Source organism: Pogoniulus pusillus, chromosome 33, assembly GCF_015220805.1.
Source record: "Pogoniulus pusillus isolate bPogPus1 chromosome 33, bPogPus1.pri, whole genome shotgun sequence".
Lineage (NCBI taxonomy): Eukaryota > Metazoa > Chordata > Aves > Piciformes > Lybiidae > Pogoniulus > Pogoniulus pusillus.
In genome coordinates, this window is record NC_087296.1 from 8,409,651 (window position 1) to 8,431,389 (window position 21,739).

General features: G+C 38.7%; 1 protein-coding gene across 5 annotated transcripts in view; it reads right to left on the reverse strand.

Annotated features, from left to right (window-relative positions):
• The window catches only part of MAN1A1 (mannosidase alpha class 1A member 1), a 135,965-nt gene that overhangs the window by 67,431 nt on the left and 46,795 nt on the right, over positions 1–21,739 (reverse strand). For all 5 annotated transcript variants that reach the window (XR_010308138.1, XR_010308136.1, XR_010308135.1 and 2 more), the window contains exon 4: positions 14,582–14,662. Coding sequence is in view for 1 of the 5 variants with exons in the window: in XM_064170087.1 (XP_064026157.1) it covers positions 14,582–14,662 (81 nt within the window). In the remaining 4 variants the exon portion in view is untranslated. The remainder of the gene's footprint in view (positions 1–14,581; positions 14,663–21,739) is intronic.

A 21,739-nucleotide genomic window follows, 5' to 3' on the forward strand; every position in this document is an offset into this window, starting at 1 on the left:
AACAGCAAACAGAGAGCTGTTTGCTTCAGCCCATGTTACATGACACTTGAAAGTTTGTTCCAGCTGTTGACAGAAATAGTTTTAAATGATGCTAATCAATCATACAACAAGGTGAACAGGGCACAAAGTATGCCTACTCTAATCTTCTGACACTCTCTAGACTTCGTTTACTCTAATGCTTTAGCTTACCAAAATGAATCCAAACAGTTGGAACAAGAAAGGTCTTTGAACAAAGATTCCAAGGCTCAGGATCTCTAATGCTCTGCCATCTTCTTTGACTGACCCCTAGCAAAGGGGTAGATGCAAAGTAAACCTGGTCAGCTCTTGTTCCTCTACAAAGGCTGGTCTTCCTCAATCACTACATAGCCTCAGTCTGACACCACCATAAGTATTTTAAGTCAGGTATTTATATCACTTGAAGGTAAATCCTCAAATAGTTAAAATCTATACTGACAGTGTCCTCAGACCAGGTAGCACAGAGCAGCTCTTCTCCAGCTAGCTCCTAGTTTGTTCCTTCTGGAAAGAGTGACAACTATTGCAGTAAAGTAACTGTCTGGGTCTGTAGTGGTAGCATCATACCTCTATAAAAAACTTGTCCTTTTTCCTGTGGTTTTCATGCAAAGTGCTCCAAATAGCAAAGGGGATGTGTTTTCATGAGTCAAAGTTCACAGAACCACAAAATGGTTAAAGTTAGAAGGGATGTCACTAGGTCATCCAGTCCAACTCCTCTGTTCAAGCAAGGCCACTTAGAAGCCAAAATGACTCTGACCGGGTCCAGATCACTTTCAATTATCTCCAAGGATGGAGACTCCACAATCTCTCTGAGCAACCTGTGCAGTGCTTGGCCACTCTCACAGTAAATGCTTCCAGATGTTGAGAAGTAATCCTCTCATATTTCTATTTCTACTGTACGTTCTATAAACATTACATTGTGGCTCAGCATCAGGGTATGCACAGGGCAGTGCCACAGCATAGCCCTAAGTGACTTCTGTCCAAGCTATAGCTTCAGTAGAACCTGAAACAAACTGTTTAGCAACAAGAGTCCCCTCTTGTAAGGTACTAAAGGTTTACTTTAGGAAGAAGCAAGCAGTAAAATAGTAACTAGCAAAGTACATGCAACATAGGTGACAAAAGGATTAGGGGCAAAGAACAAAGTGGGATGAGAATCCAAACCGACAAGTTTGCATGCTTAAGTTTTAAAAACAAGTCATGACATTTGGCACGAAATTAGAGAGTTCCAGGCAATACACAGCCTTCATTAAACACAAGAAGCTTAAGGAGTCTCATTTGAATTAAAAGTTTACTCTAATGTCCTTGACCAGAGATCCTCTGTTCTTCATGCATGAGCAATGCCACTGACCATTAATTTGATGTGTTTGTGGATATAAGAGGAACAAATTAAAGACTCCTCTTTTACAGTTTCTTCTGCTCTTTAGGCATATATCAACTATAATGAGTATTCACTGAAAATTAATGCTGTATATTAAGGCTGTGCCATGTTTAAACAGTAAAGTGTTCCTTTTAATCCTCACACTAGGACTGAAGCCAACACAGGATTTTTCATATTGTGTGATCTCAGATACTGGAAACATCATAAATAACTTAGAAAGTAAAATGATCACAAGCACAAAGCCAGTGCTAACTGCCACTGTCACATCTACAGCACAGATCTCTTAGGAACAAGTCATTTGATCATAAAACTCTCTCTAATCACTGTCTACCACCAGCAGATACGGCTTCTCTTTCACTTTTATATATGTGGTAAACTCCCCAACAGCTCTATCTGTCCCAGCTCTAACGTTTTAGTGCTTGCTCAGATTAAAAGTAAATGTTGATGATTGTCACAACTACTAACATAACAGAAACTACTTATTTCATTTAATTTGGTAAATTCCATTAAGAACAATGGGATCACGGAGGTGACATTCAGCTTGGACTTGCAGCTGCGCAAAGAGCTTAGCTTGACTCCATGACAAGTGAGTTTTGTAACACTCAGACTTGTACTGATGATGCATTTTTAAGAAATTATTTTTCAGGGGAGAGGAACATGTTAAAATTTAGCATACTCTGCAGCTTTCTTCCTGCACAAGACCTTTGACACATCATGGAGCTGGCTTTACAGCTAAGCAATGTTGACAAACCCCTCTGTCTTTGCGCAGTAGGCAAAAATGATGGTTTCTTAACTCAGTGCTTTTTCTTATTGTCGACATTTCTCTAGAAGACAACAGCCACTGACTTGTCTGATGAATAATGGGCACATCCAAAATAAGCCTAAACAAAGTGTTTGTGTATTTTCCTTAAATTAAATATAAGAACTGTGAACTCTCTTGTGCTTCTTTTTATGCAAGGCAAACAGGAGGCTTCAAGAGAGAACTATGATTTAAGAAGCTGCTTTTATATTGCAAGTTAAATCATCAGGCAGACTAATTCAATTCCTTTCTGTTTACTGTAAGACTATTCCTCTTACTGGACAAGCCATAAAACTGAAGTGAGTAAAATATAAGGCGGCAAGAATACATTTGCAGTTCTTAAGAGTCAGAAACAAGTGCTCTGACTGAAGAGTAGTGCTGCCAGCAAGCCATAAATTTATGAGCAATTCAGCCACTTCTGTGAATTCCTTGCAGTTAAAACTTTTTTTACAGTTAAACCTCAAAATCATTGCTCTAATTAAGCACCCATAAGATGTTCTCTCCAAAGATCAATGTTATTTTTAAATGCAGTGGAGAAAATAATGTTTAGGAGTATCCATACATTACACAAATAAACCATTATCTTAATGGCTGGACTCCATGATCTTAAAGGTCTTCTCCAGTCTAAATAATTCTATAATGAATATATGCAATTCTATTCTTTAGAGATTTCAAGTATGCACACAAGCAATACAGATGTCATTACATTGTTTTCCATCCCCCCACCTGAAGCAAGGGGAAAGACAAAAAAAAAGACAAGACCTGACAAAATTCCCTGTTAATTCCCTGTTTTTACCAAATCTCACCACATGACTTCAGTGGTTTATTTTACACTTTAACTGAACACTTCAGATAGCCATTCCTAGAGGAAATACTGTCCAAGTTTCACTAAATTAATATATCATCAAATATGAAAATAAAACATGACAGTATCCTAATTGTAATTTCAAGTTGGAACTAGATATAAAAGAAGTCTTAGAACTATCATTTAGAAAAGAGGAACCTCAGCAGCAGTTGCACTCATTACTTCTATCACCAACTGGCATCACCCACCAAGAAAAGAATGGTTAGGCAGGGAGTTGTTCTTGCTATCTCAGTAAGCCTTTACGTTTTGGCCTTGGGTCAGTTCATGGCTATATTATCACACAACATTCAGGCAAATCCAAAGGGCTGGTGGCATTTAGTATCACAGTAAGTCTGCCCATACATGCCAAGTACCATCCCCATAGTCTCCTGCAGCAGTGTGGCAACGTTTGCCCAGAACATCTCAGCAGTTATTGATCTTTTCTGGAAGTGTGAAGATAATTTATTCTTCCCTCTAGAATATAAATGTAGCTAAAAGCAACTTTCTAAAGAAAAGACAGCACAGGCAGAACCATATTTGTAAGAGATAGCCTAGGAGCAGGAAATGCTGATGAGAAGGTCTTAGTTATTCACTGGTTTTGCATAACAAAAGGAGAAAGATTGAAATCGTCTGCATGCTATGAATAGTGTTTTTAAGAGCAAGTAGAGGAAAATAGCATCCTTTAAGAAATGTCATTGTGAGCTCCTGACTTTGTTCTGCAGCTGCTGGTTTGAAGAAAACAAAATAGAGTTTTGACAGAAAAATGGCAGAGAACGAAGTTCACAGAGTATCTTTTTCACATGATCAACCTGAGGATCTACTGGACTGTAAAATTATCTAGTCATGCTTGCAAAAATTAAGGACAACTTGCCCCCCAAGGGACAACACGACTTTAAAGCACTAACTGGGCTGAACCAGCTTCCAAAAACAACCTGGGTGGTTATTTCGCTAAGCCTGCAAAAGCAGATGACTGCCTAATGGCTGAAGAAAAGAAACAAACCAGGCACATCTTGTTCTTTAGATTAGTTACAGAGCCTTTTTGGTTGTTTAGTGCATCTGAACCATATGAAACAACAGAACTGGTCCTTGATGTCAGGAAGAAGGCTACTTTTTCTCAAATTACTCTATTCCACTAACACTGCTGCCGGAGTTATCCTCCTTGTTTGCTTTAGAGTTCTGTCAGTTTACATAAGGCTGGGGTTTGAGCCTTTATGTGGCTGAATGACAAGAGCCCTCTCATACTGTACTGCCTTAATTAGCTACTATTCGAAGGCATTATCAAGGTCAAGCAGGTTAATGTAAGCAATCAAAGGTGCTGAGTGAAGAATCAGAATAGTTTGGAATTGAAGGGATCTTTAAAGATGATCTAATCCAACTCTACAGTGAGCAGAAACAATCTCCACTAGATCTGGGTGCTCAGATCTATGTCTAACCTGATCTCACATGCTTCAGGGGTGCAGTTTCTACCACTTCTCCAGGCAACCTGTGTCAGTGTTTCACCACTCTCATTATAAAGAAAAAAAATTCATAAAAATACATTTAGACTACAGATACTCTAAATTTCCCCTTCTTTTAGTTTAAAACCATTACCCCTTGTCCTCTCACACTATGTCCTGACAAAGACTGTCATCATTTTTCTCATAGGCCCCTTCAAGGACATTAGAGCTGAACATATCAGAGATCAAGTTCTTTAGACTATCTGACCACGTCAAAACCTCTCCTATATCTTAGACTTCAGTAGAAAAATAAATACTCAGATGCCTGACCAACAGCACCTGCAGAAATACAGAAGTATAATATTTACATTGCAAGTCTCTTGTTAACAAACAGCAAGCTGAGAAACAGAATCTGTTGTTTAAATACATCCTAAACTGTTTTTATTTTTAATTGAGGAAAGCAATTAAGATTTCTGTAAAACACCAGCACTAGATACTAATCCTCTCTTCCCTTTTCAAATCTTCACAGAAGTGATTTTGTTCATCCTCTTCTCAGTCTTTGGCTCAAAGTTTACAGTTTGCCCATTTTGTTGTACTTCACCCTATGCAAAATGAGCCCTTACACTCACTGATTGAAGGAAATAAAAGATTTGTCTTTCAAATGCTTCCTGACAGCTCTGTTTTAGAGGCAATCACCTGCCAAAACCACAAACTCCACTTGGCACTCACTGCGCTGGAAGTGGCACAGGGATTTTTCATGTGAACATCTTTTCCAAATGCCTTCTCAATCATCTGCACAGGCAAATAACAGGCTGAGTACAGCAAAGGCAAGCTTTTGGCACAGGAGAGACAGGAACTGCACTCATTTGTTAACCACAACATTTAGCAACGTTATTCAACTGTTGTATTTTGACCAACAAATAGCATGTGGATTCCAAAGACCTGGAAGAACCCCCCCTTCCTTATCTCTCCTTTCAAATCTTTCTGATTTCTGTTGTTTGAAAACCACAGGCAATAGATCTTGCCAAACAAATACACAGGGCAGTCGGTACTGTCCAAAAATTGATTAGAGGAGTTCATGCTAACTTAAAACCATCAGTAAGCCTTGTCTAGATCTGTTTCAGGTTTGATCTGCTCAACAAGATTCATTGCTAAATCCAAAAGAGACCTAAGAATCAGCCTCTGGCAGAAAAGATGCCATTATCTGTACCTATTGCTGCAGGCATGACAAGCATGCAGAGCAGCAATGATGTCTGCTTCTGATTTCAGGCATTCAGTTTTCTCAATGATTATTTATCAGTTAGCTTCAAGCAGCAGAACTTGAATGGGGCACAAAGTGGTGTTTTGTAAGGAACTTCTATAATCCAATCCTTTGTGCAGCAAAGTGGATGAGGAACTTCCCTAATTTCATCACATGTTTCTAATCACCTAATTTGTATTTAAAATACTTAGAATTAATTTACAGAATATAATTATTAATTTACAGAAATAATTAACATTTTTGCCAAAATATTAAAAAGTAGAAGGATTATTTGCTCAAGTCAGATTGGAGAATCTGATGGAATGCCTTAGTTAAAAAAACAATGAAAAGCATGGTTAATGCTTTCATCTTCTCTCAGCTCATAAGGACATGATCATCTCCTTAAGTCTCAACTTAATGAAAAACAACCTTTGGATCAGATTCAGTCTATGGAGACAAAGGAGAAAGTGTAATCTTAAAGTAAGTAACTACACATTGTGAAAGATAAAGAAATGAGGAGTTAGTTTATGTCCAGAGTGCAGGCATATCCTAGTTTTACTTGAATTTTGTTTTTTTTTGGGGGGAGGCTGTTTAAAAAAAAAAATCAGTATAATGATTTGCAAATATTTATTACTTATCACCTAAGTGAACTTTGTTAATACACCCAATAGAGAAAGCATACCTCTCCAAATATTTTATATAGCCTAAAATTAAGGAAGGCTAAATTAATGCTGATCTATTCCCCACAGTCAGCACTGAAATATTTTCATGTTGCTTTCATTTGCTAAAAGAAGTCAAATTCTCAACTGCAAAATTAAATACAAAGATTATTCTTTAGACAGGGATAATTTATTTGTAAAAACCTCAAAACTGTTTGCAAATGGCTCCACAGCACCCTGTAATTAACCACAGGTTGTATATATTCTACTAAATCTGCAGAGCAAAATCATCCCACCAACAGTTTGAGCAGTATGTTTTTGCTCTCCTTTTACTCTTCCTTATTAACACAACTGCATTGGGTACTGCAAAATAACAGAACTAAATACTGCAATAAATGAGACAAATGTCTTGGAAACTGACCTTCTCTGCAGATGCATGGTGGCTCTGGACACATTGTTTATAGCAGATCATTTCTTCTGGTTAAGTACATTAACCCACACACACAAAAATTCTTCTTTTGGGTCTTTCTAGAGCTGCTGCTCTAAAGAAAAGCACCCACACCAGGATTTCTGGTAGACATAACCTCTCCAACTGTTCTGTAGAACCACAATTAAGTCAAACTGCAGGAGCTGGTTGAGAGCCAAACCCTCAAAACAAACAAACCAGCTCCCTCTCAGCTGTTTGAATTCTACTTAATAATATAGCTCATGTCAAACACAGCAGCTGTTGCCAATATAATCAGGTATGATTTTGCTCTCATTATCATCCACTTTCCTTTCTAACAGTTTAGCATCAGACTTCAGTACCTTGGAGGTGAGCAGGAATTTTTGTTAAAATTAATGAAATTAACAATAAAGATTTTCAGTGTAGTTCTTTCTAAAGTCAGCTCTGAGTAAAGTAAGTTTGCCATAGGACAAGCCACATTTTGTCGTTGTGGTAAAAACTTCCCAAATAAACTTCCTTCAGTTATCCAAAGGGAAACCATGGAAAGTGAACACTGTGGTTACATAGAGATCAAAGTTCTAAACATATGCTGCTGTTCAGACCAAGCCAGAGCTCTGGCTCCTGCTTTCACAGCAGGCTTCGTTATAGCAGCTGCAGCCAATAATCACTTCAGCTTCTCCATCCCCCCACTGTGGGCATTCACACCAACGACAGCTGAAACACACTCACTGATGAACTCCAACAGACAGCAATTCACTGAACTAATGTAAATTATCACTATTTTTACTATACATCAGTGGAGTACCCTATGGTGTTTACCACTAGGCACAAAAATTGTTGATGATGGCAGCTGATTGCATGCCTGATACACAAGGTGGCAGAGGTTCCACAGGGCTTCAGGTAGTAAGAGCTGAGTAAGAGTTCCTAGTTATGGTATGTAAGTTAACTCCACAGAAGGAAAGGAAGAGAAGGAAAACCAAGAAATGAAAATTGAATTAAATGCAGAAGTGGAAATCAGCATATCTGTTTCAATTCTTTGAAATTTCCTCAGGGTGAAGTGTGGGACCAGCTTGTGGGGCAGAGCTGCAGAGAGCAGCAAGTAGTACAGGGAGAAGGGGGACAGAAGGAACAAGGAAGCTGTTGGAAGTATAGGGAATCTATTTAACAGAGATGGGTTTCATCAACATCGACAGCATAATTGCACTGCAGGAACTTAAGAGACAGAAATAGAAGACTGAAGGGCAGTCTGCTTGCAACAGCAGAACAGTCTACATCAAAGACTCCTAGGAGTCAAGGTTATCTCCAGCATGTGAATCCATAGGGATTCTGCAGTACATTTAGATGCAGCTAGCACAGAAAGAGAATACTGTTAGATTTATTAAAGGTGATGAAGAGACTGAAATACTAAATGTGATTACAGACTGAGATTGTGGGATATAGAAGATATTTTAAATCCTTCTCTGTCCCTGAGTAGCTTGTTAAGTGCTACAGCAGAGCAGATATAAACCATTCTTCTATACACTGTAATGACAGCTTTGTGCAGAAACCCAGCATCTATAAAAGAAAGGTAATAAGATGTCAAACTCAGTCAAGAACTGCCTAACAGAGGCCACATGCTCCAATTCAGCAAGCCCTTATAAACAAAAGGCTCACTTTGGTAATGCTTAATTTTGGAGAGAGAATCAAGACCACCACCTGGAATGTAGAAAGGAACTTAGAAATCAACACCTAGACGGGAAGAATGCTTGGTGATTACTTGAACAATAAAAGATGAGGTTCAGACTTACAAGATTCTCAAATCCAAAGGCTCTTCTATGGACTTTAAAGAAGTTAATTAAAAGCATATGAAGTCTGATTAAGGAATACAGAAACTGATAATGTCTGACAAGTAAAGTAAAATGAAAAACTATTCAGTCAGCCTCAGTGTTTTTCAAAATTAAACACACACACACACAAAAGAAAAAAATGGGGAAAAAAAGAGAACAGGAGGCCTGTTAGGGAGACAGGAGAAACAAGAAGAGATGTTTGTGTAAAAGAGCACAGTGTATGAAACAAAGCCATTCTAGAAAAGCTAATTTGCCCAAATGTTCAGTTTTGAAGAGTCCAGGCAAGTTCCTATGCAAAAGGACAAGCCTAATGTCCTGTGTCACTAGAGAAAGCAGACTAGATGACCTCCTGAGGTTCCTTCCAAGCTTAATGACTCCAGGATTCCATGAAATAGGGAAGTAAAAAAAATGAAACAAATCATCAAGATAATTTCAGAGCTCTAAATGAACTAAAACATGACACCACTGAAGTACTGATATATCACTTAAAGTGGCAGCAGATGGATGGTAGGTGGCAAATAGAACCCAAATCTGAAAACAGGGCTGTAGAAAACCACGGGCAATTGCAGTCTTTTAGTTTCTGCCAAACAGAGAATTCTACTGCCAGTCTGTGAAGATGTCTAAGGAGGAGTTAAGTGGCATTTACACAGAAGTGATCAAGCCAGTAGAGTATGCCTGGAGTTTCAAACAGCATTAGAAATCAAGCTTCTAAAACATAAAAGGAAAAGTCCTCTTGTTAATTAGTGTCAAATGAAAGGAAGCGGGAGATAAAACGTGGTCAATTCTCACACTGGTGAGATAAGATCCCCAAGGCATCCAAACTGGAACTTATTTTCCTCATTTTTAGAAATAGGCCAATACCTCTGCACAGGTGACTAACTTCACCCTTCTACTACTCAAGATTATTAAATGATGAATTATATTTCATTTGTACTCCTGGAATTTCATTACTCACTATGAAGGGCGATATCTGTAAGAGAAGGAGATACTAATTGAAAAAATAAAGCTATAGCTAAATTCCAGAGAGTATCTTAGCATTATATGAAGTCAGCAATGTTTTGTGGTCAGTCTGGCAAAGGCAACTCTAGATCAATAGCATCTGCATCATTACTTCATGTCTGCTCCTCATCGAACAGCAGCACTATCATTGCTGATGGATAGTTGTTTTAAGTGGGCAATGATTAGGTCTGAAGTGAGAAAGGAGGCCAAGATCATCATGTGAGGCTGAAGGCTGACACTGGAACTCTTATTCTAAATGTAGATACAATCACTTATTTTTTTTCTTCTTTGCTTACTTCTAGGTAACAGTTGGACTTTCTGAGTTTCATCTACCATCATGTAAAACACTTTCTTGTGTTGTTTTTAATCCCTTTATCCTAATCGGGATAAATTAGTGTTCCTTAAACAGGATGCACTGCCAAATTAAAGAAAAACTAAGTATCTGTCCCATTTCTGATTCATGCTATGGACAGAAATGGTACTATGAACACCATTAATAACTTGGTTTTGTCATCTTCCAGTGAAGATGACTATCTTTAGTCCAAGAAAAGAGAAGCTTATATTATGTGGGAAGAACAGCTGCTGAATCCACGACATTTTAACTCTGGGGGAACAAAATACAAGAACTACTTAATCCTAATGAAAAAAAAGAGAAGGTTCCAAAATATATGGGAAATCAGCAGCTGGATCTGAAACTCACATGCTCCTTATTCAGAGCATTTTGGATTGGCTTATTTTGCCTCTCATACAAAAGCTCCTTGCTTCTGCATATGTAATGTATTCCCTGACTGTGGAACCAAACTACCAGTAAAATGGTGCTCTCCTTACCCAACTTTAGCACTACCTGTAGGAACTAGTAAATGAGAAGAACTAGGTACATCAGTATCTAGAAGAGCTAGGCACATCAGTACCTAGGCTTATACATTTTCCACAAGCACTTACCATGACAAGCATCAGTGTCATAGCTATTTCCAACAATGAAGACTAAAAGCACTCAGAAATGTTTGTAATCTGTATGAGCTCCAAGAAAGGTCTTAGCTGCTGTGAGAAGATACATGGTAGTCCTCCAAAAGTTTACAAACCATCTCCTAATATGACTGCATTTAGAAGTGTGCAATAAGCAAGGGGAAAAAAATTATTCTGGGTCTTCAGAATCGAGAATCTTGGTTCATGCAATACTCCTGACCCCTCGTATAGCAGAATTTTACACCAGATTACAAAGTCCAGCTGAGCACTTTTAACAACTGCCTTCCTCACTAGACTTCTTGCTTTCCAGTACAAGCCAGAAGAGGCAGCACACCAAGTCAGTTGGCAGAGGAATGACAACCTAATGAATTCAGGTTTAATGTCAATAAAACTATCAACAAAGTTTAGCATAAAATCCTTCCTATTCTATGGGTTAAACTTATCATACTACAGACTACTCCAGATGCTTTCAGACAAACAAACAAAGAAAATCAATACTAGCAGTGCTTTAGAGGAATAAGATTTATTTTTAATAATCTCTCACAGTCACTGACTCATGCAAAAATACCAGGAAAGCATTTACATGTGATATTACTACAAGCAGCAGTCCTCAAAAAGCTACTTATCTTGAAATCAAGTTTTCTGGTATTTGCAGCTGTATTACAAATGAAGTTTGATTCATTAATTTGTTCACAGAATGGTTTGGGTTGGAAGAAATCTTAAAGACTGTATAATTCCAACCCCCCTGCCATGGGCAGGGACACTTTCCACTAGAACAGGTTGCTCAAGGCCTCATCCAAACTGCCTTTGACCATCTCTGGGGAGGGGGCATCCACAATCTCCCTGGGCAACCTGGAGCACTCAACCTCACTATAAAGAATTTCTTCCTAATCTCCATCTTAAATCTGCTCTCCTCGAGCTTCAATCCATTCCCTCTAGTCCTGCCACTGACTGGAATTCTTCCTAATCTTGCATTTGAATAGCAGCCATAAAATAGATTTTTTAATAAGTTTCTTAATGTCTATGACACTCTTCAAGCACTTGAAAATATTTAATACTAATTCTAGTGAGGCAAAAAAATGTAGGAAGTTTAACAGAATGCATCTCAGCTTGATTTGCTAATGAGCACGACAGTTATCAAGAGCCAAAGTATTCAATTCACTTTTAGAATCATTCGCCTTGTTGCCTTTATCTAAATGAACTATTATGTGAGCAGGATGATTTAGGAACTACTCAGTATGATAGGATATTCTTTAATCATGATTAGTTAGACTTACAAATGATTATAGAACATACAATGTGTTATGGCTTTGGATCATTACCCATGGAAATGTAATTCAGAAGTACAAACAATAATTATTTCCGTCACTCCTTTTACTGAAACAGAGCTTGCTTTAATTAGGATATTGATAAGTGAGCACAGCAAATAGGAGTTAATCTGATAAAGAATAAAATGAGCTTTTAACTGAGAAAGCTTAATCCTCCAAAGAGCCTGCATACAGGTCGTTCCACCTCCTTTGGAACATCCACGAATATAATGGGCTGATAGAACATTAAAGATCTGTTTCCATGGTGGCCGGCAGCCTCTGGGGCTTTCAGCCTCTTCCACAGCTGTCAGCAGCACCAGTGAAAGACAGACCCATACAACAAGGTAAACCTCACACAGCTAGTTTTGTCCTCAGAATGGCTGCATCCTGCTCTTCCCATAGCCAGCAGTCGGTTATTGTTTCAGTGTCTTGGATTTAGGCCACAAATTGGTAAGTCTCCCCAAATCTGCTACTGGTCAAGCAGGCTGAGTTGCACACACTTAAACCCCAAGGACAACGGATGGTTGAGGAACACCATCTCTCTCAGAGAGCAGATGTTTTTTGAAGCAAGACAGCAGATGTTTTTGAAGCAAGCATGAAGAGCATCTTTCCCAGCCTACAAGAGCTCAGGACCCTCCAGACTCATCCATGCCATCTTTGCATTTAGAAGCCCATTTCAATTTCATTAATGAGTCTGTCCGTTTTTAAAACAGACACTAGCATCCAGTACCACCAGTATTCCACTGCAAAGATTTCCACTTAATTATCCACTTTCTGAAACACTTTGTTTGAAATGACTCCTCATTATTTCATTTGTACAAGAGCTTTAGCTGAACACCAGTGTTTTTATGGAAGTTGCCCCAAGGTGTGGTGGTATAACTGCCTCTCTGAAGACAAAGGAGTAGTTGAGAAGCACTGTCTAGGTGTCACTTAGGAGGTAACACATGCACTGATTGGGAATGAGACTGCACATTAGCAAACACAAGATATAAACCATCAGCATACACATGAAATAAACAGCATTGATGACAAATGGCTCAGGCATTTCTTGGCAGACAACTGCTGCTTGATGTAAAGGCTCATGTGTAGTCCCCTACCAGCTCATTGTCTGCCAAGAAGCATCCTCTGCTTCTGTCAGAACCAGTTAATTAAAACACAGCAATATTTTACACTGGAAAACATCAATCCTGTTTGCAACAAGTAGATCTGCAGTGAAAGACACAACTATTTAATCACAAAAGGAAGAGCTTTCAACTCTAGAAATCCTTAGATATGTGCATTTCTGGCTGCTGAGTTACTGTAGGAGGACAAGTGGCTTCCTTCAGGAGTCAAGAGATGAAACAGTACTTAGCAAAGATCAAGAAGTCAGTTACCAACAACTTCTCAATTTTCTTTCAATATTACTGAGTTTGAAATAGGTGCATGTGCAATTTTTTTCCTTCCAGAAAATAAGACAGTTTAAGTAGAAAAAAAAAAAAAGAGAGTATAATTTAAAACACTTATGTCTTTCCAATACCACCTACATGTTGGACAGTTCCAGAGGAAATAAATAGGTAAGTCTATTTAAGACTTAAATATGTCAGAGAAACACTATCTCTTTATAACTGCTTTGTTGGATACATGACCCAAAAGTACCTGCTTTAACAGGGATAAATTTTAACAAAACTCAACATGCACACCATAGAATTTAAGTGCCAGGTTCAAATCAAAGTTTTACTCAGTATTTGGGAAATTTACATATGAAAGAAACTTAGAGATCTTTAGGGTAGTTGCTTTGGCTTTGAAAAATTCCAATGGTAAGGTCAACTTGCAGTTAAAAAGAGTACTAATTTGTGTAAAAAGAGTATTAATTTGTGTTAATCCTACCACAAAATGCTACTAGAATCCAGAGACAGGAACAAGAATTTAGTAAGATTAAAGCCTTTCCAACAGCCAACCTAAAAATTTTAAATACCACAGTCCCTCTATAGGCTTCTCCAAATATATTAGAGAAATAATCGCATTAGTCAAAGTTCTTAGGTGAAACTGCTTCACCCTGCTCTCCAGAAACCATGAGAGGCAACAGAGATCAATGGGATATATCAATGCTTGAAAGACATTCATATCTCTACGTTTATCTGCTACCTTTTCATTCATGGCCTGTCTTTTCCATGTGAGTTGAACCTTCAGCTTCAGGAAGACCACAGAATTATAACTTGAAGGAGTTAAAGGATATGCTTGAAATCCATATGTAAAGGAGAAACCTGATGCACCGAATCTACTATCACCATGGCATAGGAACTGCAACTACACACTCAGGCATGAAGCCCAGTAAGAATTATTTGGTATGGTTTCAACTCAGGAACAAATAGAATAATATAACATGTACATGAAACAACACTTTTATATGAAGCCACAGCGATAGAAGCAACAAAGCCCACTGGACAAGTCTCTGCTTTGCAAGCCATTTTCATATCACACAGAATGGTAGGGGATGGAAGGGACCTCTGGAGATCATTTGATCCAACCCCACTGCCAGAGCAGGCTCACCTACAGCAGACTGCACAGGACAGTGTCCAGAAGAGTTCTGAATTTTTAAACAAGTTGAATTTGGATAAACAAAATTACTAAACTAAAAGTTAACTACATATCTAGATGATATTTCAGGTAAACCATGTGGAAATGTCTTACCTCTTCTCCTGAAAGGTAGTAAGCTGAAAGCAGTCCACCGACAAAACGAATATTCACTTCAAATACTGAAATTTCAGCATTCTGTTGAAACAAAGAAATAGTTTTATTCCCTGATACTTTGTTCTTGTCTTTTTTTTTTACACACATGCAGGTATTAAGCTACAGTTGCAAACAGCCAAACACAAAAGATGTAAGGACAGTCAATATAAGTGAACCTAACAGCAGTATAAAACCTTTCTTTATCTTCCTCATGTTAATAAAATATCTTTATCTTGTTTAACTTTTAACCTCTTTATTGAGTTGTTTTTCCATCTACTATTTGCTGTCATACCCTATAGCTATACTGTACTTAATGTAAATCAGTGCATGGTGCAGCTGTAGGGTTTTCTTCCAAGAGTTTGCAAGCTTTTCTCATTCCACTAGCTTTTGTACTTTTCCAGCTTAAACATTCAGATGTCATTTTGCGTAGGAGGGAAGAAGCTGCTTCCCATTTTCTATGGATTTTAAATTCTAGCAAAATGCTTTTAAAGAAGAAAACAGCAGTGGGTTACTTATTACACATATTACTTCATGCTTGCAGTTTCCAAGGCAAGGAAAGGTATCTAGACACACTGCAGAGAGTTTTTCAGTGTTTTATCAGTTGTAAAAGCACATACTTCAAATACACTCATGGGCTTGCTACAGCACTTGTTCACTTACCCTCAGGTACTTAACTTTTCTCTAAAATCTATTCTGCACCTCCTGATCTAAAAAACACAGATATCATTTCATTCACATAATTGTTCTGATTCATAGATAATTCATACTATATATATATGTGTGCCTGTGTAGCTTTTTATACACATGGGCACAGTTCAAAGAGGCAGACAAAATAAAGCCATCACATACATCTGCCTGTTGAAAACTTAGGTCTGGAACCACACATTAAGGCTGCAAACCTACATAAGAACTCTACATTAAATAGTCGACTTCAAATTCAATGTATAAAACAGCATGTACAGAACTAATCTGATTTGATCTGTTTGAAGAAAGGTTGATTAAAGGAGTGACAGGAGCAGCTTCTCCTCACTGGAGGAACTGAAACTCCTATAAATTGTATTTTACTTGAGAACCTTCTTCAGACGTTCAGGTGCTTTCCATTTCAGACCTGAGCCTCAGCACACACCAAGAACTTTTCTTTGATGTGGGGAAGTTGAAGCTGTGAAGAGGTAGGTATTGGACAAGGAAATGAATTAATCAGATATTCCTTGACATTTTGTTTCCTGTAAGGACTGAATTAAATTACTTTTTGATTTTGAATTACTCAAAGTAAACTGAGTGATATACTACTTGGATATTTTGTCTCTGGAACCTTATATTTCACCTTTCTGGATTTCATTTGGCCACTTAACTCACAAACCATTGCCGCTGCCGCTGCAGGAATGCAACTCCCCCCTTCAAGAAGAGCTCAGTATGTGTGCACTGACATCTGCTTCTGGAAATCACTTACAAAAAGAAGACTTTGTAGTAACGTGGATTACTGTTAAACCACAGAGATTAACTGCACTGTAATCCTGGCTGTTTGCTGAAGTGGTGATCTTTCATGATGTTTTTTTGATGCTAGTCATTATTTAAATGGCTACCAAGTTTCCCATACTTCACTTGCACACATCTCTGAACCTTGTTCAAAACTCTCATCTCTTACTACAATCTTTATACAAGTCACTGAAGCAGATGCAATTAACAAAATGATCAGGTATTTCATTAAGATAGACTTGAAAGTTGTATGCTTATTACATAGTTACACTTCAACTCATTGTACCAGGCTAGTAATACTCTCAGAAAATACAGGACTTACAGCAATTCATGAAACAACTAAGAAGGTTTCAAAATTTCATGTCAAAAAACCTCATTTGTCTCTACATGGAAGGTTCAAGTGAAGGAGAAGCCTGTTAAGAAAAGCAAGCCTGTGCTAAAAGTGGCAGATTTCTGCTACGCCAGCTGTAATGGTTGAGCACAAGGGCTAACCTGCCTGCTCCCCCAACACAAATGTGTAACACACAAAGCTCAGGGCTGGGACAAAGAAATAAGAGTTTAAAATAACATATCACAATCACAATGCATAATTATCTTAGCTAATAATGTAATTAATCTAATATCATTAGCTTAGCTTAGCTTAGCCTGTTTGCAGAAGCAGCACAGTGAAATACTGGGAAAACCAACATAAGACAGAAAACCAAAGCCAGCAGCTACCTGACTGCCACCCGTACTGCCATCACGCCTGCCGAAAAGAGCCAGCATCCAAGAACCTGGAACCCAGAAGCAGCAACCAGAACAGGAAGCCTCCCATAGTAACAATCTGACTTCAAGCCCCATCACACTTAGCTCCAGTTGGCACTTTCATTTTTCAAGCTGGCCTGACTGCAGCACAGTATGAATAACAGCAGCAGGTTCAACTGCATTCATGACACCAACTTAACCTTCCTTTCTGGTTTGATCTTTTCATGTTTATGCATTACACATTTAATCAATACCTTGTTTTCCTATTTTTAATCATCACCCACATGCATCTTGCACAACAAAATCTGTGTATTTCTACTCATCAGTCTCATCCTGAGTATGCAATGTTAGTTTTTATTTTGCCTTCACATCCAGCTGTACACAAATACCTGATGATACAAATTCACAGACCAAGGCCAAAACAATTTCCATCTATATTTTCTCATGGGAAGTCAACCTCACTTATAAATGTTGTTTGAAATACAACCCAATTTTATCTATGCAGTATCAGCTTCCACCTGGCACTCATCAGCAATGCCATCCATAATTCAGTTGGAGAAAGTACTGTGTGCTCTTTATGTGGATGAATGTATTCACAATAATCAAGTCACCTTAACTTATATTTGATAAAAAGCTTACTCTCAGTTTTATAAAGATTGAAGTAAGGTCACAAATCCTACCAAATAATTTGTCTCAGTCTCCTTTGTCGCACAAATTCTTTCCCAAATTTTCTTTCCTTCAGTTCCGGGTTTGTGTCAAGAGTGTAATAAAACTTCAGTCACCTCATCTGCACTCCCATCTATTGCTCCTATGTAGAAGGAATATAACAGACCCTCCCACACCCACATGCCATACCCTACTGTCACGAACAGCCTGCATCAAGCAGCTACAACCCTGTGCAAAAGAACGCCAGGGACTCTACACTGAACAATGATGAGAAAGATATATAATACTAGACTGAAACGTGGGCAGAAAGGACCCACATTTCAAGTGAAATGAGAGGGAATTTTAATTATGATCATTAATAAATAATATCCCCCTGTTGAAGCACAAAGTTGGGATTAACAATAAATCTTAGCACTTCTAAGCAGTCCAGGAAGTATGATAGAGACGTAAAGAATATACCAGCAGCTCACTTTTAGCTACTGTAATTAAACAGTTTAATTATCTACAGTTTGAGGGGAAAAAAGTTTCATTCATATTCCACAAATGAAATTCAGTGGCAGCTTGCTAAAATACTCTGTTCCCACAGACCAGGGAAACAATTCTAGCAATCTTTGTATTGCAAGTGTCAAAGCCTGGTTATTGCATAACATGTACTCAACCTTGCTGAAAGCCCCACACAGCAAACATGGCAAACTCTAAGATCTAAACCAGGCACAAAAATAAAGTGTTACTGAAGACATTAACCAACTCTATAAGCAAATAATATATGTGCAGGATCTCCTTTTAACCAATGGAAATAGCTTCTTATTCATAACCAAACCAAAATAAAGTCACTCTGAAGTCTGGCATTTAGAACACACTAAGAAGTTGTGCAGTTACTTGTAAACAGATAGTCCCACAAACTGAAGAAGCATCTTCAACTGCTGACTTCCTTAAGCTTTTTTTACTACATACTGACTTGAAACCCATTTACTCACACCTCCTACACACCTTTACTTTTCTTTCTTTCTGTTTGTTGTTGTTATTTTTTTTAATAGGAAAGGTATTCTGTTGCTAATGGTTGTAATTAGGAAATTATTTTCTAACTTAAAGAGAAAAAAAATTACCAAGAATTAAGTGTCAAAACTCCATCTGCTTTCAAGCCAGAACATTAGGCAAGCAGCAACAGAACAAGGGGGGACAGTCTCAAGTTGTGCTGGGGAAAGTCTAGGCTGGATGTTAGGAGGAAGTTCTTCACAGACAGAGTGATTGACATTGGAATGGGCTGCCCAGGGAGGTGGTGAGTTGCTGTCCCTGCAGGTGTTCAAAAAAGACTGGATGAGGCACTCAGTGCCAGGGTCCAGTTGATTGGCTAGGGCTGGGTGATAGGTTGGACTGGATGATCTTGGACGTGTCTTCCAACCTGGCTGATTCTATGATTCTATGGCTATTAAAATCAATTACAAGTCAGTCATCATATCTATACTTTGTGAGAGAGCAGTAGGATTTAAATTTGCAAATGCTGAAATCCGAAATAATCTGGATCCTAAGTCTGTGCCACTACAGCTTGCCACACCACAGACAGATTTGAGCTAAAGACGCAGGCTAGAAGCATTAATAATTAAATACAAATAATGTTTGCTATTCTGGGATCTTGGAAAAATGGTATGTTCGTCTATATGTGACAGCAGAGATAAACATATGTGATGGTTTGGGTGTTACCCACCCCCCCACACTTTGGAAATCACTCAGACTAGACTCAGTGGCTCTGGAAATTGAAAGAAGCTTAGATTTACAGCTTAGCACAATATACAAGCAGATATTTACAATATGTATGCAGTTATATATATTAATATACAAGTTAAAAGATAATGCAGAAACACAACAGCCCTCCCAGAAACCTGAGTCCCCAGGAGGGGCTCCCAACCGCCCTTCCACCTTCTCCCACCCCTCTACCTTTCCCCAGATATTGCCTTGTGTCCCAAGGAAGAATGGAGGTTCGGCCAGGGGCGTTAGGAAGCAAGTGGATTAATAGAGAGACAGAAGGTGAGGTTAGAGAGAAATGCAGCTCAAAGCCCAGGCAGTGCCCGAATGCCTTATCTATGCTTTGACTCTTGTTTTTATACCTCTCAGCAAGCCTAGGAGTGAAGTAGACATCACCACTGTTTCCCTTTCACAGCCTGTAATCTACTTCTTCTCACCTAAACATTCTAGCTAGCTTCAAACTAGCACAACATAATTGCAAGTGTCTCTGTTTTTCCACTCTTTTCTAGTTCTCAGAAGATCAGACATATTACATGCAAAACCTTTCCACTGCACAGCTATGCACACAAAGCTTCTTTAAGCGTAACCTCAATTTGCAAAGCTGAAGTAAAAAGACAGACTCAGAAGTGGTAAGTAAGCCTTCAGGCTTCAGCGTGGCTCATAAAATTAGACACAGGGAGTAACTAACATTGGTAAATCACCTTGCTTAGCAGCACTAGTAGAACACAATACTGATGGTCTCCTTGCCATCTTAATCATTTCTCTTTATGCAGTCTCTCAACCCATTTAGTATTTAGATGGATATCTTTGAGAACAAATAATGAACCTCTCTTTGTACTTCGCCCACAGCACAACAGCAACTCTTTCCTAGGTTGATGCACGCTGTGCAGTTAACAAATGAAGGTATCTGGGATGAGACAGATAATGAGTCAGTGCTCACAGAAACAGTCAACTAAAGTCTGCTAAATCATATCCACATGGACAGAGCTATTGCACAGCATCCTGCTGCATTCACCTGACCAAACAAACAGAATTTCCTGTCATCCTTAATTTTGAACAAAAACCACACAGGATGAGGCAAGCAAAGCAAAATCCACCAATAACCAAGCAGAAAGTTACTTTTGTTTGGATCCTAATTCGCATTTGAGATATCTTTTGGTAGAACAAACCATTTTCATCATGGCTCCCTGCTCTGTGCCTTGTTCCCATTCTGCTCTCACCTGGCTACACTCGCACCAGATGGCTGCTCAGTGGGGTTTGAGCACCATTTCAAGCACTGTCCCACAGATCATTTAACTGTTAATACCCTCTGGTTTGTTTTGGGCCCCTGTTGTTCCAGCCAATGTCCAGGCATGTGTTAGGATGCTACATTGGCCAGAGATAGTTCCCAGTATGCAGTCTGGGAAAGACTGTCCTTTTCAAGGAAGGAAAACTCAAGGAGGAAGACGGTAAAGAGTCTGTTAGTACCTCATTCTAAAGAATGTGGAGTGTGTCTCAGTGTAGATGCTAAGCACCACCAATTCCAGTACGTAATAACTCCCAGCCCTTCACTGCTGTGCCACATGGCACCTACTCCCTAACTCCCGACCCTTTGTCCTGAAGATCACTCTTCCAATCTCTCTTCCCAAGTATGGATACACACCTTGTGCTGCAGGGACCAATAGCTTTTTCCTCCCTGTATGAAGCAGAAGTTGGTGGTACAGAAACGCTTTCAGAAAGCTATGAATACTCTGTGTGTGTAGGTTCTAAAGCAAATAAGGAGAACATAAAACCAGGGCAGCATACAGCAGTGTGTAGCTGTAGCTAGGGAACAGCCAAGCTCCCCAGTGATCCTGGCACAGACTGGCTTATTTTTTCTCTCTTGTAACGTGTTGATACACACTTTGGCCCCGTGCAGCCTTGGACAGGGCTGTTTATGAGCACTGAGAAAAGGGAAGGTCAAACCAAATCTTCAGCTATATTAACTGCAGAGCAAAGATACCTCCACAGAGGTGAAGTGATTTAATGGAAAACAGAGCACACATTCATGAGACCACAGATTTAACCACTGCAAATGTCAACTGTTTCCAAAGGTACAACTATGTCTAAATCTCTTAAAATATTGACAGAATTAGAAAAGGCAACTTAATTCCTGGAGGACTACTCAGCTTGGCTGAAACTTCAGCAAGGTATCAAATATGAAGAATTTCAGCAGTTCTAAGAGAAAAAAAAACCTCCAAGCATTATAACATGGATATGTCAGCTACAAAACCATACAGCTGGCAGCTCCAGCTATAATAAAAATGGCCTAAGCATGTTATACTTCAAAAGAGGAAGCTTGTCCACTCACAAGCTTACCAAAATCCACCAGTTAGCACAGAAGAGTGCCATTTAATTGTCTAGAATTCTCTTTCAAAGTCCAAACAGTTTGCTTTCTTCAGAAAGGTAAACAAGAGTGTACAAGACAACTAATTCATTGAATGAAGGCACTCAAGTCTAAGGTGAAGAGAT